Here is a 21119-nt window from a genome sequence, read left to right as displayed (position 1 = left end):
TTTGAACCTTGAAAAAAACATTAAAATCCAAGCATTTTCAAGGTTTTCAAGCAGCCGTATGAACCCTGCATTTACAAATATTAAGAGAATACATTCATATTGCTGTAGGTAAAAAAAATTGGGAAATATTCAATAAATCAGTTAATCAAATGAAAAATGGAAATTAGTTTGATAATTTTGCCCAAATCAATAAAATTGCCATGTCTGTTTGTTCTATATGTCTCCTGCTTCTAATCAGTGCGCATGAGTGTTCACTCTGTACATCGTTCTAAGCGCCGGAGTGTGTTTATTTGATAGCAGGATTAAATGAACGGAGTGCATCCTCTTGTCAGTCATATATAATCAGCGAGGCTGCGAGTTTACACACACAGGATGCACAAACAGAACCTCGCTAGTCGCTATACTAACCATCAACACACCAACCACAAAGTGATGGCAGCCAAAAAAATGACAATACAAATCAGCGGACCCAGTTTTTCTAATGGGGGAAAATATTGTTCGATATTTATTGAAGGGCAATTTTTGCCAGCGAAGATTAAGGCTTTTTTTCCCCACTCTTTTAGGATAATCACAAGTTGCTGACCTTCCAAATACATTATTGAAATATACCAATTTATCTTACTGTTGATTATATTTAAAAGGGTGACTTGCAAGAAAAATACTAAAAACTAATGAAATTATCTATTACTTGAGGCAACTTAAATTAAGATTTGGATATCTAGAAGTTAGAAGGTTTTAAGTTAGAAATAAGTATTTTATCCTGAAGACAAGGATGATTCATTTCTTAAATGAAGCATCTTCAGAATGTTGCAGAATCTGTAAACACGATTTTCTATGTAGGAGGATGAAAATATCTTCTTTGAATAGATATTTTCTCACATTTAAGTTTTTTAATCCACAATAGACAAAATATAATTATTCATGCTGAAATTAAGATAGATATAAATTCAATTCAAAAGAATGAGGACATGCCTGGAAATAAAAATGTTCAACTCTGCAAGTAAGTGGCAGTATTCTGATCACAATAGTGCTTAATTCAGTGTCTAAATAAAAATAAAACGATATGCTCGAAAGTAGCGACTTGTCCAGGGTGTACACCGCCTTCCGCCAAAATGCAGCTGAGATAGGCTCCAGCACCCCCCGCGAACCCAAAAGGGACAAGCGGTAGAAAATGGATGGTAGATAGAATATTATCTTTTATCAGGCAAAATGTATTATCGGCCAGGCCTACTGTAGGGTACTTACCATGTTTAATACTTTAATATGTTGTTGGGTAGTTAAAGTAATTACAAAATTAAGAGTGCATTTCAGTATTGTGCCTCAAACACTAACCAGTAAGTATGTAACAAATTGTTCAATGTTTTATATTGTACGATTGGATTTCTTGGTGAGCGACTATCATCATCATAAAAGTTAAGTATATGTCAAAAGGGACCACATCCATATTTGAGGAGAATGGGTGAGATGATCAAATGGCAAATATAGCATCTTACAATATGCAAGACATGTGATGGCATCCTGGACTTATAAGTATTGTAAATATGTTGCCCCTCTGAGCAGTAAGATGTGTGCATAGCATGTCTCGGCCGCTTTAGCCCCTCATTCTGAGCTGGCAGAGTCCAGTTAAAAGTTAATTGGAGCGGCAGAGAGGTCTGAGACGGCCTGCGTTGTGGCCCATTAGTGATTCCCCTGTCCAGTGCAGGAGCCACCAGGATCACACACTCACAAATAGGAGGATTAAAATAATCAATAGCCCTGACTAACATCGAGCACGCACGCGCGCGCACACGCACACGCACACGCACACGCACACGCACACGCACACGCACACGCACACGCACACGCACACGCACACGCACACGCACACGCACACGCACACGCACACGCACACGCACACACACACACACACACACACACACACACACACACACACACACACACACACACACACGTAATTAGTGGGCAACCTATTCAGCAGTGGACTCAGCACACACCCCCCCCCCCCCCCCCCCCCCAAGCCTGCACACTCCAAAAGGCTGCTTGGTGTCTAATGAGAAGAAATAGTTGTGCCTGCTTGAGCACAGAAATAAAGATAAAGGTCACGCAAGCCACAAAACAGAATTTTTTTTTTTACTGCTCATGGCTTGCGTTTAGTCACTACATAAAAAGTCACCACAGCATGGTTGCACTGGAAACCCTCTTATTACCATTTATAAGGACATCATTTGATGTCAAATAAATAACCCACTTTACCAACAATTCACCATATATACCTTGGCTAGGTTTGTTAAACATTTATTTTCCTTGAAATAAATTACATATACATCCAATTACTGTAATTACATTTTAAACTGAAGAATGTTATTGTAAAAAAATACTGTTTTGTGGCTTGCGTGACCTTTAACTATGCGAATTATCATGACCATACCAATGCTCTGTTCAATAAATTAAAAACATTAAAACTGCACAATCTAGTTGACCTCAATACTACTATTGTGGCTTACAAAGCTCATAAACACATGCTGCCTGGGTGTCTACAAGTGAGATTTAAACCCAGAGAGAATCCTTATGACCTCAGGAGGTTCAGCTTTCTTTCAGAAAGTAAAAATAAGAACAAGCTTAAAAAGTATGTGTTTCTGTTAGAGGAGTTAGACTGTGGAAAAGCTTGGATGATTCCTTAAAATGTTCCCGTTCCATTCACACATTTAAAAAACACTTTAAGACCAATGTCTTGCAAAAATATATCACTCTTGAATCATCATTGTAGTTAATACTATGAACAATATTTATTAAAAACTAAACCTGGGATATAAATCATAATAGAAGTATATATTGTATGTAATTAGTGCAAAGGTAATTTGCACAAAAGATATTTCACATGCCTGTACTGTGTATGAAATTGAACTACATTCATGTTGTTTATAATGTGTATTTATAATATGTTGTGCAAAGGACATTTTATAATTTTCGGAAGTTTATTTTGTACTTGACAGTTTATAGGGTTAGGCGCAATAAGTGTTTAACTTCAGCCTAAACCCTTTCAGTCTGCAACATTTTTTATTTTCAATCTATGAATGTACAACTGTTTGTTTGCTTTGTTGACCATTGACCGAAGAACAATAATAAATGATACTGGAGGCTTGATGACATTTTGGTAACATTGTGTGCCGGTTGCATAGGCTCCAGCACACCAAAAATGGATGGAAGTTATCAACACAAGTTACTTGCTGATTGATTCAAAAATTAAAATCCTCATGTTTGTGATCTAAATATTGGAATGACAAGTTTAATTAAGCCGTGTCCAAGGCAGCACATTCGTGCAGCATCACTGCCCTCTGGTGGTCATATATGTCACTTAATTGTTGCACACACTTGAGAGGACTTTGCTTGTTGAAAAAAATTAATTCATATTCCATATAATATTTCAGGAGATACATTTATTGATATGCAAAAGAGAAGGGGATTTAAAAACACAGGAAAAATTTGAAATTCAACCCACATTTGGAAGCCTTACTGTTCTGCTTTGCTAGGATTTCAAAGGGCACTGGTCTTAGAAGAAAGTGAGTCTTTGCCATCCTTACAGTAGATCAGATACAACACCAGTGTATATAAATACCCAAGTCCCATCCAAAACTGACACACCAGTAGCATCATTGGCCAATTTTGATAAGTGATGCATGTTGGAATGTGAATACTAACTAGGAAAGCGTTAAACTCCTGAATGTGTGAGTGCATGTCATGTACAATAAGTGATCAGCAGATGTCATAGCTCATCTTTAAACAAACCCATGAAAAGAGCGTGTGGGATGTACTAAGCCAATTGCAAAAAGAGGGAATGTGAAAGGGTAAAGAGAGAACAAGATGGATTCTCCTGGTCTTCAGCCGTTCATGACCATCCTGACCAGTTCTGAGGAGAGATGAGACAGAGAAGACGTGTCAGAAGTGGATGTGAGCACAAATCACCTGCATTTTGCCCACTTAAAAAGGAAGGAAGGGTTCAAAAGGAAACAGAGAAGGAGGTGAGGTAATAATCATCTCTATCTCCTATTTAGCCAAGCATTGGCCGTGTCTACAATCCAACAAAAGCCGGTAAGAAAAGCAAACTGCCCGGAGTGCTTTTCTCTAGCGGAGATGCAGAGAGAAGGGAGAAGATCGAGGGAGCGGCCAGCTACAAATTCGGCTTTCGTCAGCACAGAGGAGAGAACGATCAGCATAAGTGCAACTTCTCTGGTTAGTATAAAAGCAGGTACTTGTCCATTCTCCCAGAAGGAAAAGTTCATGGGAAAGCTAACAGCCTATTTTAGAGTTTCTAACACCGACAGAATAAACATATTTTCATGGCACCGCTTGCATGCAAATAAGGCGCTGCTATGTGATCTCCAGCCCCACCAGCTGCAGTGTTGTGACAGTGGGCACCAGGCTGCACCTGAGTAACACTTGTCACTACTGTGTCCACCACATCCCCTTATTAACCTGAGGGGGGGCCCTGACACATGCAGAGAGGGGCATGCTGCGGCCAAGGGCCATAACAGACAGCTGCAGGGGGAACAGAATAGCAGGAGGCTATAATCCCTCAGAACTAAACAGAGAGAAGGACCACAAGGCTTTCCCAAAAGGCACCAGCGGGTTCGGTCTACTTTGAAACGGCACATTTTTACACCATTTACCAATGAGACGACTGCAAACCACATCAATATAAAGTGTTAGGGAGGCCTACGGTGAGTGGATTATTATAAAAAAAAGCTAGGAAGGAGGAAAGCCTGGTCGTGCCACCTCGTGGTATACCCAATGCCCGTACCGGCCCTCAGCCAGACATGATGTGGCGCACAAACACTGTGAAGGAAGAACAGTTAAAACACACTGAGTTGAATCGATTTTAAAGCCCTTTAAAAGCAGTCAAAGTCAGCATGTCTTTGAAAACATACATAGTGCATCCATCTGGCGACAGGCCTATTAAAGATAGTGTACTGCTTCAAATTATTGAATTATTTCCATTGTCAATTATATTAACACTATGGCTTTCAAATTATTAAACAATTATTTTCTAATGATTAATCACCATTTTCATCTATGTATCATGATTAATCATTATTTGCAATTGTGTCTAAAATTTGGCAATTTTCACTGTATTTAATAAACTGTAATGTTTACTTCCAGCTTCAAATGAAATTATATCTGGCTAAAACATAATATACACTATACTTTAATTCAAGACTGGACTTGCAGTCTTGTTTACTATTGTACTGTTTCCTGTCAGGACTCGTATTGTATTTTTCATTTCCTGTTTTGGCTTGTTGGGATCTGCGCGGATGTTTGACAATAGTACTCAGCAATATTTAAAAAAGTGGATTATTGCATGTGTTTTCAGTTATGCTCCATGTGTTTTGGACCATGTAGTCGATGCTGCTCTGGATTGTTTGGACTACATTTGTTTTACGCTTCCTGTTGCATCCAGATACGTTTGATCCTTTTTTTTTTTTTTTTTTTTACATCTCAGTGTCTACAAGGCGCCAGCCTACCTTCTTGTTTTAATTCATATTTTTTTATTTGCAAATCTATTTAGTTGTACCACAAATTGCAGACAAGAAGCTGCTACTTTGTCCTACACTTTGCACACTGCGGCTTATAAAATGGTGCAGCTAATTCATGGATTTTTCTTCGCTAACAGCCATAATGTTTTGTTTTCAATAGTTTTACCTAAACTCAAGCAGAAATACTGAAAAGGTGTGTTATTGTCTGTGCTAAGGTGCCATCTTTTGGACGAGTTCGCTCACTGCAGGTGCTACGGGGTGAGTGTCTATAATAATTCAATTTGTTTTGTGCTTTGAACTGAAAGTACATGAGTTGTTCCGTCTTCTAGTCCTCCATAGAGTTTCTACTCATACAGATTCTGCATTGATCAAGCAACGTTTGTAATTTTTACAATATAACTTAAACCAGGGGTCTCAAACATGCGGCCCGTGAGACGTTATGCGCCCCGCACTTCGATATGACTATTTAATGTTGGTGCGGCCTGCGAGTTTAACATGAAGGGTGCTTGACAGCGTCATACATGCCAACGTCCCCGATTTTCCAGCGAGACCCCTGAATTTTAGGGCACCAATTCTATCAAAGCCCCTGTCGATATTTACCAGATCAACAATATTCAGGGAGTGCCATAATGGCACTGCCTTTAGCGCCCCCTACATCCTGAACTAACAGCGTGCAAGCCCACTTGTATGTTGCATCTGGCCATGCAAGACGCACGTGTTGTATTGCAAAATATATTTGATCAACAGCTACACACGTCACACTAAGGGTGGCCGTAAAAAAAACTTCAACACTGTTACAAATATGTGCCACACTGTGAACCCACACCAAACAAGAATGACAAACACATTTAGGGAAAACATCCGCATTGTAACAACATAAACACAACAGAACAATTACCCAGAATCCCATGCAGCCCTAACTCTTCCGGGCTACAATATACACCCCCCGCTACCACCAACCCTCCACCACCCATCCCCCCTACTTGCGTCGGTTGAGGTGTTGTATATTGCATCCCGGGAGAGTTTGGGCTGCAAGGTGTTCTGGGTATTTGTTCTATTGTGTTTAAGTTGTGTTAAGGTACGGCAATTCTCCCAAAAAGGGTTTGTCATTCTTGTTTGGTGTGGGTTCAAAGTGTGGCGCATATTTGTAACAGTGTTAAAGTTGTTTATACGGTCACCCTCAGTGAGACCTGTATGGCTGTTGACCAAAGTACGTCTTGCAGCCGCCAATGTTGTTCTGCATAAGTCTCACACAACATGATACGGAGCCGGCAAATTGGTTGTGTGATGTAAAAGCGTGCGCAATGACATGTAGTGGAGCAGTAGTCCTCTTTTAGGGGGTGCACGAACCCCTGGAGGTACTTGAAGTTATATGCAAAGGGACAAGTGAGATTTATTAAAAACATTCTAAAGAATAGCAGCAATTTATAAATCATTTATAAATATGTTTATTGAATAATAATTCAATGAAATATGAATGTAAGTTCATAAACTGTGAAAAAATAATACAATAATCCAACATTCAGTGTTGACAGCTAGACTTTTTATGGACATGTTCCATAAATATTGATGTTAAAGATTTCTTTTTTTGTGAAGAAATGTTTAGAATTAAGTTCATGAATCCAGATGGATCTCTATTACAATCCCCAAATAGGGCACTTAAAGTTGATGATTACTTCTGTGTGTAGAAATCTTAATTTATAATTGAATCACTTGTTTATTTTTCAACAAGTTTTTAAGTTATTTTTATATCTTTTTTTCTAAATAGTTCAAGAAAGACCACTAAAAATGAGCAATACTTATACAATTTAATAAATCAGAAACTGATGACATAGTTCTGTATTTTGGTTTTTTTATCTCTTTTTTTCAACCAAAAATGCTTTACTCTGATTAGGGGGTACTTGAATTAAAAAAATGTTTACAGTTCACAGTTAAAAAAGGTTGAGAACAACTTTTGTAGAGGACGTTAAAGGCAGTGCAGTCACCGCAGCCCTTAATAATGTCGGCCAGGTGAAAATTGGGACAAATTCAAGAGAATGGTTGCACCGGTAGATTGTCGGGAGGTGCACTGAAATTCAGGAGTCTCCCGGAAAAATCGTGAGGGTTGGCAAGTATGTTGCTAGGGCGGGAAAGCCATTCATAACAGGTAAATTCATTAAAAAGTGCATGATAGATTCTTTTAAGAAATCTTTTCTTGCGGCCCGGCCTCACCCAGTTTCTGCATCCAGCGGCCCCCAGGTAAATTAAGTTTGAGACCACTGACTTAAACTATTCCTACTTACTAAACTGTCCAGTGTGATGTCTATAGGAGTGTTTTCATGAATATTTGTAAGGAAGCTAGCATCTTAGCATTAGCTAACATACCTGTGTTATAAAATAACAATGGTATTAATTTTGTATTGTTTAAGTTTCACAAATTCCTCAGTAAATGCACCAAAACACTGACGTTATTGATTCTGTTTCGCTTGTAGGAGAGCTTGCTTTCACAGCTAGTAGGTCCATGACGATGACTTCTGTTTTGTTTGATCATCCATTTTACTGCAGTGTTACAGACACCTTTTGGAAACAAGATATGTAAATAAACATTTACAAAATCTTTCTGTGTATATAACTCATTTCACAACGTTTATATCTGCAGCATATAATACATGGGAAAACATTTTTTCTTTCAAAGTGCGGCTCATATACACCGCCGCGCTTGAGAGTCAGGAAAATACGTTACATGTATTGTTACTAAACCAAATAGTTGTGTCTTGTTGCTCATACTGAGATTCTGACTGCACCTGCAAAGATGTCATCGTATTATGGGGCAACACCAACACTTTACTCCTCAAGGTTACACTTAAAATTGGCATGGTACTTACAACTTCAGCAAAACTGAAACTCCTTCATGCAAATCACTTTTTGTTTGACTGTTCCATCATTGTTCTTTTTGTAATGAATATGTATCTGCTGCTGGGTTGTAACCACATGATCGCCTCCCTGCACTTTTAGTTTTTACACAGAAGGCAAGCATTCAACATGGCCAGTTTGACTTCTATTTATTCACCTCTAACAGCACAGAGATCAGAATATTTAAACGTTTCAGCGCTGACTATTAAATCATATATACAAAAAAAGATGCATGTGATGGAGTTGATTCATACCCTCCTAAGAAATACTTTTCAGAAGATGGCCGAAGTAAACTTTTCAAGCGATCTGGTTGCCCAAACTTCCTTTTAAACTCATAAGGTGTAATACAAAAATATGGAAGCACATATATTTCTTCATGGGTGGGTCCACAAATTTAACCTGTGAAAGACAATGTTCGACTTATTTGTGTATTTGATGGGCGTTAAATGCTGCACGATCATGCATTGGTGTAATTTTCTGTGTTTTCAAGCCATTCTCCTGGAACCTATATACAGTTAGTTTTTGCGGTTCATCTCCAATTACGAGCCAAATATAATAATCGGCACATGCAATTGCTTTACTGGTTTGAAGTTAATATATTGTCCATATTTTTGTAAATATTTTTAGTCCCAGATTTCGCTACCTCCCTGTAGTCCAGCAATTTTTCAATTTTAGCACTATCTAGTAGGGGTGTAACAATACACAAAAATGTAGGTTCGGTATGTACCTCATTTTAGAGGTCACGGTTCTGTTTATTTTCGGTACAGTAAGAAAACAACAAAATATACATTTTTTGGTTATTTATTTACCAAATTTGTAAACAATGGCTTTATCCTTTTGACATTGGGAACACTATAATCATTCTGCCCACGTTAATCCACATTAAACTGCCTTGAGTTGTTGCTTTGATTAAATGAAATGACAAAACCTTTCTTCTACATATAAAAAGTGCAACATTAAACAGTTTCAAGTCAACTCATAATGCTTAATTTATTACAGCATTTGGGAAGCATGTAGTTGACTTTTATTATGTAAATGTTATATTTTTGTCAACATGTGATAGCAGGGACCCTGCCATTCAAAACTAGGCTGCTACATTACTAATGATTAATATAACTGGCCATGCAAGACGCATGGCTGGAAAAATAGTAAAATAGCAATACAATAAGAGAGACTATTCATCGCTGAACACCATGGAGTTCAATGAAATAACAGACAGACAGGGCTTTGCTGCCCCTAAGACACACAAACACAGCAAAATGAGCTAACGTTACGCTAAAAGCCAGAACTGCGAGCGAGCTGAGCTGCAGTTAAGTTTCTAGAAGGTCAACGGGCTCATAGTGATGTTTGTAGTAGTTGTGACTGGGAAGTGTTTTATATAATTTGGGAAGAGTACGCTGTCCGTTGCTCCCCTGCTAAACACCTATCTGCTCGATGCTGAAGCATTGACTACATGCGCTCTGAATACGCACTGCTGATTGGCTTTGTATGTTACCAATCAGATGGTTGTGTGGGTGGGTCAATGCTGGGTGCTGTGTAGGAGACAGAGGCAGAAAGCAGAGCAGCTTGTGAAGACTTTTGCTTACAAACTCGTTCGGTACACCCGCGTGCCTAACCGAAACCCCCGTACCGAAACGGTTCAATATAAATACACGTAACGTTACACTCCTACTAGCTAGATATAGTAGTTTTTAAGTAAATGGAGAACAAGAAAAGTAAGTAAACAAACAGGGTTTTAGATTTTATTTTAAGTTCATACAAACATCGACAAAGGGCTCACTGTAAACCTGCGCGGTTGACTCAGCAACTTGCTTCCTTTTATGATGGACAATTTTAGGAACTCTAAAATTACTTTTGCCAAAATCCGTATTGGAAAGATTTCCACAGGCCAGAACATTGCACAAAAGCAGAATTTTCACTATGCTTTTGATTGACTTCTTGCTAGGAATAGGCTTGTTGACCCATCATTTGCTTGAGACCCAGACGACAGCAACCAGTCACCTGGAACCGAGCAATAAGGCTACATCTCTCATCCTGTATGTCTGCTAGCTTTCATTAGCATCATAACAGACTGTGTGGCTTGTTGATTAAAATAATTTGTGCTGTTAACTTGTTTTTAATGACAGCCCTAAAAAACATAATTTTTGGGCAATTTCATACTATCCTCTTGTCAACCCAAAATGGAATGAGTGCATATAGATAGAGGATTCCATTAGTGCTTTGCCAATATCAGCTAGTATGGCTAAAAATGGGTATAGCCTACATTTTAACCCCCCAGGCTCACCTTCGTAATTGATGCAGCCATTTGCATCTTCATGTCCTGCCAGGAGTGTCTCCACTTCTTCCTCTGTCATTTTCTCACCTGAAATTCAACAGAAAAGTATATTTCTAAGCTGACAAAAAAAAAAAAAAAGAGCAAACATACGTAAAATGTCTTCGTTCTGCAGCTCTGCATTTAGGGTGATATACTTTATGGTAAATATATTTTGATGCCGGACAATCACCAAGATTTTAAAACTACATTTTAGGCTCAATTTAGCAAAATTTAGTCTAAAGTAGGGCTGGGCGATATATCGATATACACGATACATCTTGGGTTTGTCTCTGTGCGATATAGAAAATGACTATATTGTGATATTCGAGTATACGTTCTCACGCAGTTGCTTTTAGCTGCAGGCATTACATGACAGGCTCTCCTCGCTCTTTCCTGTCTCTCCTTCTCACAGACAAGCACACTTTCTTACATATGTCACATACGTATACGCCCTCGCCCAGCAGAAATGTATCAGCATGGGTAACATTAGCTGTGATGCTAGCGGAGCCATGCGAGTGGTAAATACGAGAGAAAGAAGGTGCGAATGAAGGAAAAATTAATTCCCCAGAAAAACAGCAGGGGGTCCATCGTCTGGCGGTGGTTTGACTTCAAGTGGGAATATGTCGAACAGACAGCCGTAATTTGTCAAGTGTGGGCCAAAAGCGTTGCTATAAAAAGTAGCATCACTGCTAATATGTAGCATCATTTGAAAAGTCACCAGCTCGAGAATGAAGAGAATTTCATAACGTCCGTAGTAACCTACCACATGGCGAAGGATTTCCTATTATGCAGCTCATTTATATTTGACACTTAAAATGTCTCTGACAATATTGCACTTTCTGTTTTGGAAATTAGATGAACGTTTGTGCCACTGCTTAATTGTTTAATAGATACAGATTTGGTCAATTGACTTAATTGTGATTTCCTTCTCTGCGTGAAAGTTTAAAAGTAGCATACATTATTGCAGTATGAACAAGAATGTTTTAATGTAAACACATATAAACATCATACTTCTGTGATTATATGTTCATTCAAGGCCAAGGCAAAATATTGAGATATATATCGTATATCGCGATATGGCCTAAAAATATCGAGATATTAAAAAAAGGCCATATCGCCCAGCCCTAGTCTAAAGAAAATCACTGTACACATTTTGAGCCTTAATAAAATTAAATTCTAGGTAGTTTTGTCTAACGTTACCTAGTGAAATTTTGATTGTGGCCAAGATAAGTACACAAGCATGCTTTACCTAGTGTGGTGAGGACATGACGCAGCTCTGCGCCCATAACAGTGCCGTTGCCTTCCTTGTCAAAGACACGAAGTCCCTCTACGAAGTCTTCCATGGAGCCCTGATCTTTGTTCTTAGCGATGGTCTGGAGCATTGGCAGGAACCTCTCAAAGTCAAGCATTTTTGTGTTCATTTCTAAAAACACACAACACAACATAGTAAGAAACAATGTTCAGTCATGACTCCTCTATTTGAAATGTAGTTATATGTAAGCCTCACCCTCAGCTTTGGGGTTCCCCAAAACCTTGAGGACATCAGCCGTAACGGGGTTCTGTCCAAGGGACCTCATAACATCCCCACACTGAGTGTAACATATCATCCCATCGCCTGTTCTGTCGAACAGCAAGAACGCCTCCTTAAATTCTGGAACACACACAACACAAAACCACATTACAAGAAGGGACATTCATTTGTGCCAACATAAATATCTGAGCGGAATCATACACATGCAGGGTCGAAAAAAGATGGGAGAATGAGGAATAAAAATGGTTGAAAAAGTAAGCACACAAAAATAAAGCAGCCAGCCAAAATCACTCTAGAACTGTCTAACAAGTAAATATAACCAAAATGAGCTGGCAGTGCTCCATTTGGCACTGACATATAACTTTGAAAGAAACATAGTTCTGACCATTCATCACTAACTGAGCACTTCAGGCAACCTTAAACTTGAGTTAGGCAGGGAATTTAAACTCAGTAAATAATAAGTACAAAGTACGTAAATATAATTAATTCGAGCTGCCTGTTGAATGAAGCTCAATGGAGATTAGAGACCACAAAACAACACTCAACTTCCTCAATAAAACAAAAGCAATATTCTGATAGCACTATATGTACATACTATTGCAATGTACTATTGTTGCTACACTAGGGAAAACTGGGCCGATAAAATATCTCGCTATTGACACGTAATCGATGAATCAAAAATTATTTTGAGATTTGTATTTATTTTATATATATTTACTTACTGGGTTGGAAGAAACTGAAAATAATTAAACATGGTTGGTTGCATGAACAAAGGCACTCGCAGTCTGATAACTTAGCAAAAAAGGAAGTCAGTGAGCAATGGAAGAGACACGCTAAAAACAGAAAATTCACCTCAATTGTATGGGCGTTTTATGGATTTTTTCCAAACATAACAGTGGTTCGCTGCACTCATCTTCTCTTTTAAAACCTTGTCTGTTCTCAATTCAGATGTACGGAAACAACAGGTCGGAACTAAAATGCAGAACTGTATGAATAGATTAAAAATATGATAAATCTGCTACTTTAAAATAATAGTTTGGTACAACAATATTTAAATAAAGTATTGCATAACATATATCCATTTCCATACATAAATAAGAATAACAGACCAAATTAAAATGTCACAGACCACCTACTTCATGTTAGTGAGTCTAAAAAAAAAATGGTTCTCTTTATGTTTGTGTTTACATATTCACACTTTGTATTATTTGGTTAAACTTAATTTAGCCTCTTACATATTCCTTAGGTGTGCACCTTATTTTAAGAGGTTATTGTGAAGTGTTTATTATGATTTTAGGATTTGTTTGCATTGATCGTTGTCTATTGTTGTGTTGACATTTCCTTTCTGCTTTGGTAGCGAAGGGGATTGTAATCAGAGGAGTTACATTTGAAATAAAATGATAGCAGATTTTTCTCCTGGCCCATGTTTTCCTTTGGTCATAAAAAATCTAAATCTATCAAAATCGACCAATATAAAAATTATACCGTGATACAGTTTTCAGCCATTTCTCCCAGGCCTACATTTAACGACAAATGGTAAAAATGAGAACCATTTTAAAACTCTCATCGTTAGAATTATTGTATTAAATTTAAATAATTGAAAGAATAAATATTTTATAGCCACACCACTAAAATTCATTATTATTATTATTATTTTATTTTTGTGAAAACATTGGACAGTGTGTTGTCAAGATTATGAGATGCGATTTAAGTGTAAGCCACTGTGACACTATTATTCTTTTTTTTATTTTAATAAATGTGTAATGATAATGTCAATGAGGGATTTTTAATAACTTCTATGCTGAAATTATAACTAATATTGATACTGGTGTTGATAATCATTTTTGTTTCACTACTTTTGGTTTGTTCTGTGTCGTGTTTGTGTTTCCTCAATTGCTCTGCTTATTGCAGTTCTGAGCTTTGCTGGGTCAGGTTTAGTTTTGGAAGTGGATTGCATTGTTATGGTATTGCTGTGTATTGTTTTGTTGGATTGATAAAAAAAATAAAAAATAAAATATATATATATATTTTTTTTATTTTTTTCAAATGAGAATCGATTCTGAATCGCACAACGTGAGAATCGCGATTCAAATTCGAAGCGATTTTTTCCCACACCCCAATATATATATATATATATGTATATATATATATATACACACACACACACACACACACACACACATACATACACATATATATGATAGTTTTTATGTACAGTTACATTATTACATCCTAAGATGGCGGGATATCCGCTTAAAATGAATTGGAAAGTTTGTTATAGTCTTTAGCGCTTCTATAGCGCGTTACTGACAAATATAAATTCAAACTATTAGCTGCTTTGTAGTAGAAATGGTAACAGCGGAGGATGCATGAGAATGTATGACCCAGTCTGCCCTACAACAAGAGGATAAAGAAAAAGAATGAACATACTGACTAAAGCAAAGACAACAATCGCGGACGTAAGCAAGGCACTCATAAATGGATAATATAGTGACGTTTTTCTCAACCGGTGTTGTCACAGGTTGTGCAACTTCCAACGGCTTACTTGGTGGAAGTAGGAAGGAAGGCAAGATTATTTTATAAATATCCCGGCTAAGCCTGGGCGATATGGCCTAGAAATAAAATCTCAAGATTTTTTCACCAAAAATTGGGAGTTGCGATTTTTTACCCTACTTTTTAAAGCAACCAATACATACAAATTACAGAGGTAATTCAAAACAAATTTTGCTTTTATTTGACTAAAACCTAGTTGTATGAAATTACACTGCATTTATTTTTTAGCGAAATTCTAATATGAATGATGTTGTTCTTTTAGACCAGATTCTACTTTTAATGCAATCATTTTTAAAGAACTAAATTAAGAGCTTCCTCCAGGAAGCAATACTTCTGTAAACAAAAATGTAGCATTATACATTATGTGCCAAGAAATAATCGTCAACATTCATCTTAATAAAGTGCAAACTAAAAACTTCTTTCTTGAATAGGTTTAAAAAAAAAAAAAACATTAAATAGTAAAAAAACATTTAAAAATCAATCAGATCAAAAAAATGTGCTAACATAACACTTCTGCCTTAAATTTAAACAATTCTATAAATAAAGATGTATTATTTTATGCAAATAAATAAATAAGTGTAAATAGTTTTAGAAGTTGGATAAACGCAGGCTTTTTCATGAATTATACTGAGCTTTTTGTTAGTGTGTACTAATGTTAAAGACAATGTACACTTAATTGCACATGTAAGATATCACTATATTGATGAGTAGATGTTATAAATCGTTTGGATGGAATGCTTTACTGATCGCTCTGTGCATTATTCTCCTCTCTCATCATACATGAAACTTTGTCTAAATAATTTCACAACAGAAAGCAGCTTCTTAGCTTCAGTTTGTTGTTTTTGCGGTCTTTTTTCCTTCATAAAGAGTTGCATTTCCCCTTCTTGGCTCTATGTTGTTTTAAATGATGGAATAAGTTTGTTTCGCTGATGTCTTTTTTAAAGACACTGGAGCGTGAGGTCACTTGTTTGATGCAACTTTAACGCCCTGACGACACTTTTCTTTTCTTTGGAAGAAACGTCTTGCTGTCTTTAGTATTAGCATTAGTCATGTTTCGCTCCAATTTTAAATCTCCGCTAATGAAGTAAGGGGGCAGGCAAGGGCTACGGAAGCTCATGGGGGAAAAAAGTAAACCAGAGAAAGAGGACAAAAACATTGCTTGCAACAAAAAACTCAAATTTACTGATAAAATCGATATATTGCCCAGGCCTAATCTCCGCAACGCTTCCACAGTTTGATTTTAAATTTTCATGACTTATAGAGATCCTAAATACACAAAAACATGTACTAATAGGTAAAAAATAAAGATTTTTTGCAAAGTAGTGGGATCTGAGCCAAGGATGTCGTTGGGGCTTGCGCAGCCCTTTGAGACACTTGTGATTAAGGGATATATAAATAAACTTTGATTGATTGAATAGGCACTATTAAAGGCCGACTGAAACCCACTACTACCCACCACGCAGTCTGATAGTTTATATATCAATGATGAAATATTAACATTGCAACACATGCCAATACGGCCTTTTTAGTTTACTAAATTACAATTTTAAATTTCCGGGGAGTTTCGTCTTGAAAACGTTGTGTAATGATGACGTTGTGTAATGATGACGTTGTGTAATGATGACGTGTACGCAAGACGTCACGCGTTTTAAGGAAGTATAAGCGCTACGCACACACAAAGCTAAATGTCGTCTGCTTTAACGGCATAATTACACAGTATTTTTGTTGCTGAATCTTTTGCAATTTGTTCAATTAATATTGGAGAAATCACAGTAGAAAGATGGAGTTGGGAAGCTTTAGCCACACAAACACAAGGTGATTCCTTTTTTGAAATTCCCGGAGGTGAAAATTTACTATGGATCACAGCGCGGTCAAGCGAACATGAATCCAGACCAAATGTCAACCAGCAGGTTTCGGTGAGAAAATTGTGGTTAAAAAGTTGCTTCTTACCGGAGAAAAGCTGAGCTTGGGCCGTCCATGAAGCTGCCGTAGACTTCCCTGAGATATTGGCGTCAACACACCCGTGGAGACACCCTTCCGACTATCAGGTAATATTAAACTCACTAAAACACTAGCAACACAATAGAAAGATAAGGGATTTCCCAGAATTATCCTAGTAAATGTGTTTAAAAACATCAGAATCAGTCCCAATGCATTTACGCTTTTTTTTTTTTTTTACTCTTTTTTATTTATTTTTTTCTAGTCCGTCGCTATCAATATCCTCAAACACAAATCTTTCATTCTCGCTCAAATTAATGGGGAAATTGTCGTTTTCTCGGCCCGGATAGCACTTTTTGTTGGAGGCTCCCATTAAAAACAATGTGAATATGTGAGGAGCCCCCACACTTGCGACGTCATTGTCTGCGACTTCCGGTAGAGGCAGGGCATTTCTCTTAACACCGACAGTTGCGAAGTTTATCGCAACTTATCTACTAAATCCTTTCAGCAAAAATATGGCAATATCGTGAAATTATCAAGTATGACACATAGAAGGGACCTGCTATCCCCGTTTGAATAAGAAAATCTCATTTCAGTAGGCCTTTAATGTTATCAGTAAATTACACTGCTTGAGTTATAGGTAAGTACTATTTAAGTGTTATGAGGCAGAGGATACAAATGGATTGGACGTGGTTTGTGCTGGTTAAACTAGTAATTAGGCAATCGAGTCTGTGTGAGTAAATAAATATTTGTCAACTATGATGTGGCAAGACGCTGCCCCACCAAAAAATTCAGCCCTAGCAGCTAAGGCAGTGTTGTGTTTTTTTTTTTTCCTGTTCAAAAGGAATGTGTCTCTTCCCTTCTGGCAATAGCAAACTTTTCCCCAACACCATATTTGGTAATGGAGGAGTGGAGGAAAGGAGGAGGAGTCTGCAAGGAACATGGCCTATTATGTTCACAGTGATAAAACATCCATTATCTGCCGCACCAAAAAAGGGGAAGCTTGTCAGAGGGAGTGTTTTGGAATTGACAAGACGAAGTTTACCGTAACCTGACACAAGGCAGAGATGACAACAGTTAATCAACAAAAGGACTGTGCATGATGACTATGTTAGGCATTACAGATGCATGACTGAACACATTGCACTGCAACACACAGCCTGAGCTCGCACGTTTTGTAATGGTGTATTGTGGTCATGTGGACGGATTTAAAAACGTACCAACACCGCTCAAAGCAACCAATTAACATTTACAACACACTTGCTTTAATTCATCATGCAATCCTCAACACTCCAAGATAGCCAGCAGTTGTTTTTTCTTCTCCCCATTTTACCGACTTACCATGAATCTGTTCCAGGTTAAACTCAATCTGTGAAAAACAAGCAGTTGCAAGTGGGAAAGTAATGAAACAGTGTGGAAATAAAAAGCTCTACTTTTACAGTAGGCGGCCAAAAAAAGCAAGGTGAGACAAGGAGGGGGGCAAAGAGGACTCAGAAACAAGGAAGAATGACAGCGTGCACAAGGAAGATGTCGTGGAAAGTGTGGAAACTCACCCTGGATCTGATCGTCCGTGAAGTCTGACTGTTAAAAGACACATTTAGCTGGGTCAACATTGGTTCTGTAGCAAAGCCGGCTCCGATTAACTACCGCGTTAAAACCTGCAGTTTGCATCGTCTTCAAAACATTCGTTACACACTCGATTTCTTTTAAACAATACAGGTTTACAAACAACGAAAGGAACACGGTGTGATAGTTACTTTCATATTTCAAACCGTGCAGGCTAACGCTAGCGTCAAAAAAAAAAAAAGTTGCACTTCCGCTAGCAAGCAGCGACATTTTGAAACGTAAGTAAACGCCTTTCAAATTCGACCACACTTTCCCGAAACGACTACATTAATCGATAAAAGGCATTTAAATCGAAAAAAAATGTTAGCTGGGGCGAGTAGAGAGGCAAACTCACCATATCTGAGGCGGGCAAGGTGCGACCAAGACGTTTGAGAGGCAAAGAATGTTTGACGGCGAGACGGGATGGGCGGGGTGACAAGAAGACTTCCAGCGTTACGGGATGACGTCACTACGTGACGTCGGTGAACTGCCCGCTCATGCTGCGTTGCCAGACCCCACGGTATTTACCGTTTTGGTACAATGATGTGTAGAACAGTGGTTCTCAACCTTTTTTCAGTGATGTACCCCCTGTGAACATTTTTTTAATTAAAGTATCCCATAATCAGAGCAAACCATTTTTGGTTGAAAAAAAGAGAAAAAGAAGTCAAATACAGCACTATGTCATCAGTTTCTGATTTATTAAATTGTAACAGTGCAAAATATTGCTCATTTGTAGTGGTCTTTCTTGAACTATTTGGAAAAAAATATATAAAAAATTAATAAAAACTTGTTGAAAAATAAACACGTGATGGACCGCTCGCCTGTATCGGTTGGGGACATCTCTACGCTGCTGATCCGCTTGAGATGGTTTCCTGTGGACGGGACTCTCACTGCTGTCTTGGAGCCACTATGGATTGAACTTTCACAGTATCATGTTAGACCCGCTCGACATCCATTGCTTTCGGTCCCCTAGAGGGGGGGGGTTGCCCACATCTGAGGTCCTCTCCAAGGTTTCTCATAGTCAGCATTGTCGCTGGCGTCCCACTGAATGTGAATTCTCCCTGCCCACTGGGTGTGAGTTTTCCTTGCCCTTTTGTGGGTTCTTCCGAGAATGTTGTAGTCGTAATGATTTGTGCAGTCCTTTGAGACATTTGTGATTTGGGGCTATATAAATAAACATTGATTGATTGATTGATTGATTGACAATAGTCACACTTGGTGACCACTGGTCACCTACAACAAGATGGGAGCCATATTTCTGAAATTAAATCTATAATCTCAAGTTCACTATCATTTATTTTATTGTAATTGAAATGTTTCCCAATAAAAAATAAAAAAAGTACTGGCAAAACTCTCTTAGAGTTGACAGCAATAAAACTGAGTTGTTTGCCTTTCCCTCGGAGGCTCTGCTCAGATGGTTTGTGCAGGAGGATAAACAGCTTGTCATCACAAGTGACATGGAAGTCCTTAGCAAGCCACCTCTCCCAGATAGGACATCGATTGCTCCTTGCACACATGAGGAAGCGGATAGTCGCATGTTATTGCACGTAGCCCATGCAGCAAGAAACGGCCACCACAAAATTATTTCAAACAGTTGATACTGATGTTGTGGTGCTGGCTGTGGCAGTGGCTCAGACTCCACAACCAGAGGATGAGCTTTGGTTGGCTTTTGGTACTGGTAAAAATTTTCGATATTTAGCAGCCCATGAAATTGCAGCAGGGCTCGGGCCCGAGAAAGCATGTGCACTACCAGTGTTCCATGCAATTTGACGGGTTGTGACACTGTGTCAAGCTTTGTTGGCCATGGGAAAAAGACTGCATGGGCTCTATGGTCTGTGCTTCCAGAACTTACACATGCCCTGTTGAAAGTGTCTTCCGCCCCAGATGACATACCAAAGGATGTAATGGCCACAATTCAGAGGTTTGTTATCTTAGTCTATGACCAAACCAGCACATGTACAGAAATTAATACGGCAAGGAGGAAGCTATTTGCAAAGAGGCACAATGTGCAAACAATCCCCCCTACCAAGGCTGCCCTAGAAGAGCATGTTAAAAGAGCTGTATACCAAGGAGGGCACGTGTGGGGTACAGTCCTGTTGTCAACGCCAGAACTACCTTCACCGTGCTGATGGGGCTGGTCAAAGTCACCTGAGGGGGACTATGAACCCTACTGGACATGCCTACCAGATGCAGGCCAGTCAAGTTATGAACTTGTCTCATGCAAATGCAAGAAGGGTTGTGTTGGGCAGTGTAAGTGCAAAAAATCCCACTTACAGTGCACAGCCCTTTGTGTCTGTGAAGGCAAGTGTGACTAGTCTTCCCTGTGATAGACCCTAGGTTTCCTTTGCTTAACATGAGTATTTTGAGATAGAAAGAAGATTCTTAGAAATTCTTAAGTTCCTAATTCAAATTCTGTATCAAGATAAATGTATAATAAAACATAGAGATCATCCATATCTAACCAGTTGGCGGCCATTTTGAGTTTTCAATGAAAATGTTCCATTATCCAAAAGACATTTACCAAGTAGTATGAATGATATATAAGTCTGAAATATCATATTAAATGCATCATTCATAAGAAAACAGTTGTTGCTGGCGGACATTTTTAAAAATGGCTGCCATGGGCGCCATGTTGAAAATTCATGATGGCTCCACATCCAAATCTTTTGAGAATGCCTTTGGCTATAAGTGTACTAAATGCCATGCTTTTATCACAAAATGCACAATTCCTTTATATTTTGGAACTAACCTCTTG

At 38.3% G+C, this 21119-nt stretch overlaps 1 protein-coding gene across 4 annotated transcripts; it reads right to left on the bottom strand.

Moving 5' to 3' along the window:
* Positions 1–3417: 3417 nt before the first annotated feature.
* On the bottom strand, positions 3418–18856 carry zgc:153867 (uncharacterized protein LOC337226 homolog). 4 transcript variants are annotated; one of them, XM_061903396.1, is made up of 7 exons: positions 18720–18856; positions 18313–18340; positions 12245–12388; positions 11987–12160; positions 10708–10785; positions 4774–4833; positions 3418–3907 (listed from the first exon to the last, which is right to left on the bottom strand). In XM_061903396.1, the coding sequence occupies exons 1-6, from the start codon at positions 18720–18722 to the stop codon at positions 4805–4807; spliced, it is 456 nt and encodes a 151-aa protein (XP_061759380.1). In that variant the 5' UTR covers positions 18723–18856; the 3' UTR covers positions 3418–3907; positions 4774–4804. The 4 variants fall into 4 exon arrangements, with proteins under 4 accessions (XP_061759380.1, XP_061759382.1, XP_061759383.1 ...); XM_061903398.1 differs by having other exon boundaries at positions 4786–4833; XM_061903399.1 differs by having other exon boundaries at positions 4799–4833.
* Positions 18857–21119: the final 2263 nt, after the last annotated feature.

Source organism: Nerophis ophidion, linkage group LG06 (genome assembly GCF_033978795.1).
Source record: "Nerophis ophidion isolate RoL-2023_Sa linkage group LG06, RoL_Noph_v1.0, whole genome shotgun sequence".
Classification (NCBI taxonomy): Eukaryota; Metazoa; Chordata; class Actinopteri; order Syngnathiformes; family Syngnathidae; genus Nerophis; species Nerophis ophidion.
The sequence above is the reverse complement of the archived record's forward strand: the minus strand, read 5'-3'. Positions and strand labels throughout refer to the sequence as shown.